The following is a 9,657-nucleotide window of genomic DNA, read 5'->3' as shown; positions in this document are numbered from 1 at the left end:
TGTTAATAAAAATGTGTTTTAAGTTTTTACTCCATTCTGGTGTAAAATCATCCTCGATGTCGCTGTCGCTGCTTTCAGTTTCTTCAGAATCGCTGCTTTTGGTTTTGGATACAGAAATATCCAATTCATTTTCATCCACCACATGCTTTTGTACCTCATTCATTCTTTTCCTCGATATCTCTATATCTTCTGTTGAAAAGCCTTCAAATTTGGAATCACTGCTTGATAGCATGAAACTCCTCTCTATTTTCAAAGTTGAAGAAAATTTATGCCAAAAAAAATGTGGAAAAAAATCTTCCAAAATTCACCGAGTTAAAATATCATGCCAAACAATGTCGGATACAATAACTCAACTGTTTGCAAAGTGAAATCATGTGTTTTCACGAATGTACTAACGAGACTTGGATTCAAATTTACATTTAAATAACAATGGATACACTCAGCTGGATATGACTGGATTGGTCTTATGGACCAAAAAATTTTTCGTCCGGCTACGGCCGGGTTAGTAATGAAAGGGTTAATACTATATGTCTATAAGAGATACTTACGCAAGGCTTTCAACATATACACGCTTTAAGCATGTAAACATATTGCTAACATATTGACCTAATAATGCTTCAGTCGTTAATAATGAATATATTATACACACACATGTGCACACAATAAGCTTCTGTATAGTCTACATCTACCAAAGTATTGTAGAATATAACTATATGGTGTAATGAAGTGGGATAGAACTGAAAGCCATGGAGTTTGTTACCACACAGTCATATCTATACCTCTTTTCTGTTTCTTAATTCTCACAAATTTAATACTTTATCTAGGGACAAAATTCATGCACTTGAAGAAACACTGGCAAAGGGGTCTTTAAAAATATTGAAGCTATCAAGAGCAAGGACAAATTATGCAAAACTCCACAACAAGGTAGGCTTCCTGGTAATTTTCTTACAGGTCTCTGATAACTTTCTTTAACACAATATGTATTTATATAAGTGATTGATAAGAGGAGTTGTTGGCAGAACTATGGAGTTGGTACATGAAATCTTTGACTACTACTCTTCAATTTATGGCACAACATACTGTCTCCTTTATCTGTAATTAGACTAATCACATATAAGTAGTAAATGTTAAAATGGAAACAGCATAGACAATTTAAAGTGGAAATAACATGTAAATTAAATCAAAAATTCAAATCCAAAATTTACTAACATCTTGTTCTTAGAGATAGAATTGCTTCTACCAAAGCCACCTTCATAGAAGACCTTAAATCTGATTTTATTGTTTTCAATGCAGAAAACAGTAAAATTGATATTTGTGAAACTGAGAATGTTAGTGCATTATATTATAGTTAGACATAGTGAGTAAAAATATACCAACTCCAACTTAATTAATGAAGTGACATGTTATACAATCAAAATTCTTTTATAACAAATACCGTTGAAAAAATTTTTCACTATAATGAATTTTTACGATCCTCAACAATAATGTTGTTGAAACAAGGCTATATGATTTTCACTATAAAGAAATACATTACAGCAAATATTTCAATAAAACAAATCAAAATTAGGCTCCTAGCATGGGTCAAATGGTTTGACAGGATCCAGCAAGCTGCAAAGCTGTGTCAAATTTCAAAAACAATGAAAAACAAAATTATTTTTCAGATAAGTCCTCTAAACAAGCCATGTAGATTGTGACAGGAGCAAAGACAATGCTGCTGTTAGAAATCCAGATGACGTGAGGACATGGTTGTGTTAAGAGTGTCTAATTAAAGGACCTATGAGGTCAGGCCATATAGTAGTGCTTGAAAAGATGGAGAAAAGGCTATAGCATACTTATGGGCTAGAGGCTGGAATGTGCCTGCTAGTAATTTTAATGCCTATCAGTTGGGTAACTTTTCTCAGGGATGCAGTCTAGGATGTCTGTGTATGTAATAGCAGCACTCTCAAATGTGAGAGCAGTATTCCATTGTTGGCTTCACTTGAGCTTTGTAGAGTTTTAGTAATTGTTAGGGCTTGAAATATTTTCTTTCCTCGACAAGAAAGACTAATCTTTGGAATGCAGTCCTAGCTATTTTAAGGATGTGCTTTATGGTCAGAAAGAAATTTTGCAAAAGCAAATCAGAACAGTCCAATTTATTTTGTTCTTTGCATATATGCTAATGATATGCAAATTTCAGAAGTCAAGCCAAAGTATCAGAAACTGTTTATAAATAAACATTCATAAGAATAAAAGTCTTCCAACTATGACCATTTTGACTTTTTTATGGAATCAGAAATTTTCAATTTTATTAGAAGGAAAGCTTCCAGCCTAGCCCATCCTACAATTTTTATTTATCCAATTTTTTTTTATCCAATTTTCCTAACATGAATATTATGCAAGTGATGCAAGTTCATTTCCTGTCATCCTTGAAAAACATGCCTGGCCATGGGAAAACATTACCTTGCTTGGAAACAGATGAGGGTTGGTAACAGAAAGAGCATCTGGCTAAATCTGCCTCAACAAATTCTCTCCTCCCCATGCTAGCTTGGAAAGGTAGACATTAACCCATTTTTTTTTTATTGATTCACAGATTGTTTTTTCACATTAGTAAGAAAAAAAGTGTTCTAACTATGAACATCCCTTTTACAAATTCATACTTCAGTTCAAATATGGATTACAAATCAAAATTCATAGGTAAGCAGCGACTGGCAAAAACCTGGGTATAAAAAGTGGTGGGGGCAAGCAGCTATATAACTGGGCAGTGAGGGCAGAAAAAAGGATTGGAAGACAATCATAGTTTATGAAGAGGAAATGCAAGGAAGAGAAAGATGCAGTTTAGTAGAGGAAATGTAGTTTGGTTTCTTGGGGTTGGGTGTGTGAAAAGTTTGTTGCTACATATGGATAGAACACAACACACCCAGTTTTGCTGATGTGGGTGGGTTTTCTCTAGAACCTCATATTGCAAGACATTTTGGTCCATTGTTATTTCCTTGATGAACCTCAACATCCTAAGATTGGTCCTCACCACTTCATCCCATGTCTTACATCCCACTCCTTTCCTATATATTCAACAGGGCCGTTTACCCGATGGAAAGAGAGTCTTATCTGCTTTCTTGCTAACAACAACTTTAGTCATTGCTAAGTTAATTTTAAGGCCCTTTGATTTCAGGTTTTGTTTCCAAACCCAGAACTTCTCCAATTCTGCTCTAGATTCTGCAATAAGAGCAAGATCATCAGCATTAGCAGTTCCCATAGGCATCCAATTTAGAATTTCTCTTTTAAGTAAGAGTGGACTAAAAACTGATCCCTGATGAACTCCAACTACTACACTAAATTCATCACTATATTCAAGGCTGACTCTCACCTTACTGACAGCACTGCTGTACCTGGCTTGTACAGCTCTGACAAGTCACTCCTCTACTCTTAGCTTCCTGAGAGACCACAAGATAAGAGAGCAGGGAACCCTGTCGAAAGCTTTCTTCAGGTTGATGAAGGCTAAGTACATTGGTTTACTTTTGGCCAAATACTGTTCTTGCAACTGTCTCACTAGGAAGATGGCATCTGTGTTACTTCTCCCTGGAACAAAACCAAACTACATTTCATCTAAGACGTAACTCCCTGTAATTTTCATGACCTGGCCCAGCTGTTTAATACCTCTGTAGTTATTTCTATCTAAGGCATCACTTTTACCCTTGTAGCAGCTAACTATAATACTACTACACCAGTCATTGGGGTTGATGTCTTCCTGAATAAACTGATTAACTTTGCGAATGACTTGGCTGTATCCCACACTGCCTGATACTTTAATCATCTTGGCAGTGATACCCAATGGTCCAGGACTTTCCCAGTTATTATATCTTTAATTGCCCTATCTATGATACTACTATCAACTCTGATACCTGGTCCCTCGATTGGTTCAATATTTGAAAGACTATCTTTGTAATCATTCTCCATATTTAATAAACTTTCATAATAACATTTTCATGCATCTTTCTTCTCTAAGTCACTAAGCACAAGTAGATCATTATCCATTTGCACGTACTACAATTTCTCACGTACTACATCTCTATTCTCTCTGATTGTTTTGCAATCCTGAACACCTGCTGCCTCATGCTGAATAACATTGGAAAACTTCTTACCTTCTGCTATTCCTTTTGCTATGTAAACCTGTCACTTAGCTTCCCTTCTGGCTCCCTGGTATAATGCTCTGCTTCCACCAGTTTTCCAGTCCTTCCAGATCTGTCTCTTCACTTTTATAGCACTGTTCACCTCCTTGTTCCACCACCATATCACCCTTGGCCTAGCTGGAACTTCGCACCAACTACAGATTTGGTTAGTGGCACCCAGTAAATTGTCATGCAGGAACTTCCAGTTATCCTCTAAGCTATATGTCCCCTCCTCCTCTTCCTCTCTATCATCAGAGGCTTCTGGTAGAATGTCTGTAAATTTTTGTTGGTTTGCTGGGTCTCAAGCTTCCATAATCTTGTCCAGCATGATTTATTTCTCCAAGTCTCTCTAGACTTAATTCTGAAGTCACAAACTAGTAGCCTATGTTGGGATGTACACTCTTCACCTTGGTCTGTCTGTGTGTGTGTACACACAGATGCATGCACACACACATATTAATATTATCATCACCATCATCATCTTTTCATGTCCATGTTCTAGGCTAACTTGGGTTGGATGGTCTGATAAGATCCAACAGGTCTGAGGATTGCATTAGTTTTCAGTGTCTTCTTTGGCATGGTTTCTATGGCTGAATGCCCTTACTAATACCAATCACTTTACTGAGTGTATTTGGTGCTTTTATTGTGGTACCAGCACAAGTGAGGTTGCCATGTATCTTGTAACTTCACAAGCTGCATGGAACTAGGGAGGCAACATTATGTAAGGTGATGAAAGATTGAAGTATGAAGGAAGGAGCTGGAACAGGTTTCTTGCTAAAGAGGAAAAGCATGACTGCTTGTATTATACAAGAGCAGGTTGCATAATTAGTCTGGAGCTGGAAAGAGAAATAAAGATAGTTGGGATGAAATGGTAGGGTGAGCCTAGAGATGAGGCAGAAGATTTTGGTGAGGAAGCTGTTAATTTTTAGAATGATATTGTAGAGTTGGTGCGAGAGCTTGAATATAAAACAAGTAGGATATGACTGGTTTAAATGCTAAAGGATTGAGCAATTGGCACTTCTTTATAAGCATTGCATGAGCATACTAATTTAGTTTCTCTCATGCACACTACATCTGATTCCTTATGTGCCCAATTTTTCTTTTAATACATATTTGTACTTTGTTGTTCATACACACTTATATTGCACTTGTAACAGAGCATGTTAGCTTCATTTCTTTTTAGTCTTCACATATATTCAGGACCCACATCTGGCTACTGTATAACATTGCTGTTCATACATAAAAGCATTATACAATCTGCTTTTCACTCTGTTAGGGAAACCTTTTGTCACTAATAAAGATAATAACTCTCTGAATTTTCTCCAACCTGTTCTTATTCTAGCAGCTATACTTTAAGAGCACTCTTCTCTGCTGTTAACAGAAGCTGCTCATTACTTCCAGGATCTACCAGGGTATTCAAGAAAATCTATACCCCATGCATTTTTAGTATTTATTGCTTCTGCACATCTGTCACATACACAGTCTGCTTTGTTAACTTTCCTGCAAGACCACTGCTTTGAGCACACTATATGAAATTCTTACCTATTCCTTTTCTACCTATTGAACAAAGCCATTTCCCTGATGGAAGCAGTCCTGTTTGTTTTCCTACTTATTAAAACTTTGGTTTTTGCTAAGTTAACTTTGAGGCCTTTTGATTTCATGCCTATTGTCAAGTTGACATCTTTGGCCTCCTTGATAACCTATTTTCTCTCTGTTCCACTTATCACTCATTTGACACTTCTGCATTTATCAACCATACCTTCAATAACTCATGCCTGTCTTGCTCATCTTTCAATCACTCTCTTTTTTTCACTCACTTAGTACTATGGTGCCTGTGTGATTAAGGATAATGTTCTGTTCATCCTTTTAGATGGGATGCCTACTGGATCTGTCTGACCTTGATTCCAACACTCCACTTCTCCCTTTCTCATTCTATGCCTCTCATCCATCTTGTGTCAAGGCATATGCATAAAGTACTTTATGAGATCTGCAATGTACTTCACATTCTTCCCATGGGCATTTGGCATTATCATCCACCATATACTGTCACCCTTTATCCACATCTTATTATCTATTACTCTCTCACTCTTATTCTCTCTAGTGCTGGTGCCACAAAAAATTCACCCAGTAGACACTAGTAAGTGTTAGGAAAGTCACCCAGCCATAGAAAACAAACCAGAAATGAAAATTAAAAGTAAGATGTGGTTCTCCAACTCATGTAGGAGTGCATGAATGATCCATCCAACCCATGCCATCATGAAAAGTAGACACAAAATGATGATGATGATGCTGTGTGTGTGTGTGCGAGAGAGAGAGAGAGGGAGAAAGAGATTGTAAATGGCGTTAGGTTTCTGAATTAGGTGTTTAGTGGGAAAACAAATGAAAAAAAGGCAGGTTAGGATAGATTATTGTATTTTAGAGATGTTTTGGAGATGCTAATTAGAATGTGTGTTTTTTTAACTCCTGTTTCTAGACTCTTTATAGAACCTCTAAGAATGGGAAGAGGGAGGGAAGATGAAAGGTGTCCTCAAACTGGAGACAAAGCCTAGATGTTTGCAACAGAGTAGAATTCACTAAGGGTACACAAGGTGTCAGGTGGTAATGTTAAACTGGATAATTGATTATTTATACCATCCAATTAGGCCATGACAGAATTTGAAGTCAATGCAATTATGTTGAAAAAATACCATAAGGTATCTTGTTTGATGGTCTTACAAATCTACCACTGAATTGGTACTTGTTTTCTCAAATCCAAAAGAATGAAAGAACTGGAATAAATACCACTGGGCATCTGTTCTAGTCTTTTTAAAGTCCTGCCAATCTAATGCCTTGGATTGGTACTTTTTTATTGACCCCTAAAAGGATGAAAAGCAAAGTTGACCTTAGTAAGATTAGCCAATGCTATAACACTCTGCTAATTCACCACCTAGAATGTAAGGAACCAGAGGAACAAGAATTTTAACAAAATTATTTGTATTTTCATTTCAGCTGAAATTGATATCGACTGTACATCAAACTCAACCAACAATACAGTTACTCTTGTCAACTAATGAGTTTGTAGGAGCCCTGGATCTCATATCTACTACACAAGAAGTCTTAGCTCAAGAACTAGCTGGTATTCATTCTTTCAGGTATGTCATTGATTTCCATGTAACTTTATATCATCATCATCATCATCATTGTAAGTTTTATGTATACAGAGTATAAACACACTTTAGCTGTTGGTAACTCAATTTTCATTTCTTTTTAGTTTTAACCCATTATAAATAAGGAAGGAAATCAGATTCAGTTTTGAACAAAGGAAATTTATCCTAAAGTGCTATTGGAAATTTGAAAACAATGAAAATGCATAAAACAGTTTAAGTGGGAGTTTCAAACAGATCTATCCACATGTCTAACCATCAGTTGAATTAGAGATAAGTTTGAAGCAGATGGAATTTTCAGAATGCCCACAAGAAATGTTTTAGAAGACTGCAGATATTGATGAACCCCACAAAGTAAGAAAGGGTATTAGAAACATATTGTTAGAGTTCAAGAAAATCTGCATGGCAAGTAGATCATGAGAGAGGAATCTCAAAGTCAAGCATCCGTCACATTTTAAATTGCTATATTTGGAAAGGTTGATAGTCCATGCTCCCAATGAAGATGATTGTGGATTTTTTGAGATTGGTACTTGGCAAGATGTGTGAAAGATTCACACTTTCCAACAAAGATGGCTTGGAATGATCGGGCTACATTTAAATTAAATGGCTTGATTAACTGTCACAGTTGCACTTACTGGTGACCTGAGAATCTGCATATTATGGAGGAACATCATGTTAATTTGCAAGGAGTTACTGTATCATCAAAAGGATTAATTTGACTATTCTTTTTTATTGTACTGTGACTGGTCCATATACTTAAACTTGCTGTGACATTATGTCATGCCAAGCATTCAAAAGAACTTTGATGGTGGAGTTTTATTTCCAGCAAGATAGTCCATCCCACACTACTAGAGTAATGTAAGGGCCTGCCTTGATGAGATTTTGCCAAACAGGTAGATTGGATGAAGAGGTTCAGCAGAATACCTCTCATGTTCACTGGACCTCACACCATTAAACTTTTTTATGGTGATATTTAAAAGAGTTTATGGTACAAAACTTGCAACAGTCAATGAATTGAGGACAGCCATAGAATAAGAATATGTACAAATACTAATGAAATGTTTTTTGATATTTGCAATTTCATAGCTGCATATTATCAGAAGTGCTTGGACGAGAACAGTCATAAAGTTTGAAAACTGACATTCATAAAAACAAAATGAAATTCTGTCTGTAGATTTTATTAAACTTTGAAAATGAATTGTATTTAATAAACACTGATATAATAATCATTCAATGTGTTTTTACATTTTTTGATATACCGTGCTTACAGTATAAGCAGTGGCATGGCTTTGTGGTTACAAAGTTTGCTTTAAAAAATCATCATTTTAGGTTCTCTCCCACTGCTAAGTAAACTTCTTAAACACACAGCCATCCCAGAACCTGTATTTTACTATTATCAATAATTATTTTTACAGGCATTTGGGCTCTCAATTAGCAGAACTTGAGAAAGTTATTAACAAGATGCTATTAGCAGAACTTAATAAATATGTTACTGCAAAACTAAATCGGCCAACAGTTGATCCGCAACCTTTATCTGATGATGTAAGTAATCAATGATGTTTTTTAAGTTTCAAATTTCTTTTAATATTAGAATTTAGTATTGTGTCTTTTTTTTATATGCTTGCGTGCATGTGTGCTTATGGCAATCAAGATTATTGAGATGTAAATTTTGTTCACATACAAATTATGTATATACATGAAAGTGTGTATATATGTTCATCAATGTTTGTCTATAATTTTATCATCATCATCTTTTAACCCTTTTGATATTAACCCGCCTGAAACCACTGGCTCTGTAGTATAAATATCTTGTTTGCAAAAGTTCTGAATTAAAATCTTCGATGAAACCTTAGTCACAATTTATGTTCCTAACACTATCTTAATGATAACTAAGTTATTTTCATAAATTCTTTGTTATATTTATAATTAATTGAAAGAAACACAGAACATCTCAACAGAAATATGGTAACAAAAGGGATAATGCCTGTCTTCTCTGCTAGTTAGGGTTGGATCGATTGACAGGATCTGATGGGCCAAAGGACAACATCATGCTTGCTTTGGCGTGAATTTGTGGCTGGACTTCTTTCTTAATATCAACCACTTTATAGAGTGTACTGGGTGCATTTTTTTCTGGTCCAACACTATTGAGGTTGCTATGTGTGGTATGACGTCAGTGTCTGGGGAGGCTGACCGGAAGGGCGAGTCGACCGGAAGGGGAAACAGGGCAGAGGGAGCCTCGATCGGCGTTCGTGCCCTTTTCGAACGGGGCAAGCTTCAAGGATCGGATACTGCAAGACGGACTCACAGTCGAGGAAAGGAAAACCGAGGTAAGGCGATTACATCTACTCGTACGCACACACCACACTATG

At 36.2% G+C, this 9,657-nt stretch overlaps 1 protein-coding gene across 1 annotated transcript in view; it reads left to right on the top strand.

Moving 5' to 3' along the window:
* LOC106871767 (vacuolar protein sorting-associated protein 54) overlaps positions 1-9,657 on the top strand; it is a 434,878-nt gene that overhangs the window by 92,004 nt on the left and 333,217 nt on the right. The window contains exons 8-10 of the mRNA XM_052971965.1: positions 825-924; positions 7,134-7,276; positions 8,704-8,830. Of these exons, the coding sequence (XP_052827925.1) occupies positions 825-924; positions 7,134-7,276; positions 8,704-8,830 (370 nt within the window). The remainder of the gene's footprint in view (positions 1-824; positions 925-7,133; positions 7,277-8,703; positions 8,831-9,657) is intronic.

This window comes from Octopus bimaculoides, chromosome 11 (assembly GCF_001194135.2).
Source record: "Octopus bimaculoides isolate UCB-OBI-ISO-001 chromosome 11, ASM119413v2, whole genome shotgun sequence".
Taxonomy (NCBI): domain Eukaryota; kingdom Metazoa; phylum Mollusca; class Cephalopoda; order Octopoda; family Octopodidae; genus Octopus; species Octopus bimaculoides.
This window is presented reverse-complemented; position numbering and strand designations above follow the sequence as displayed.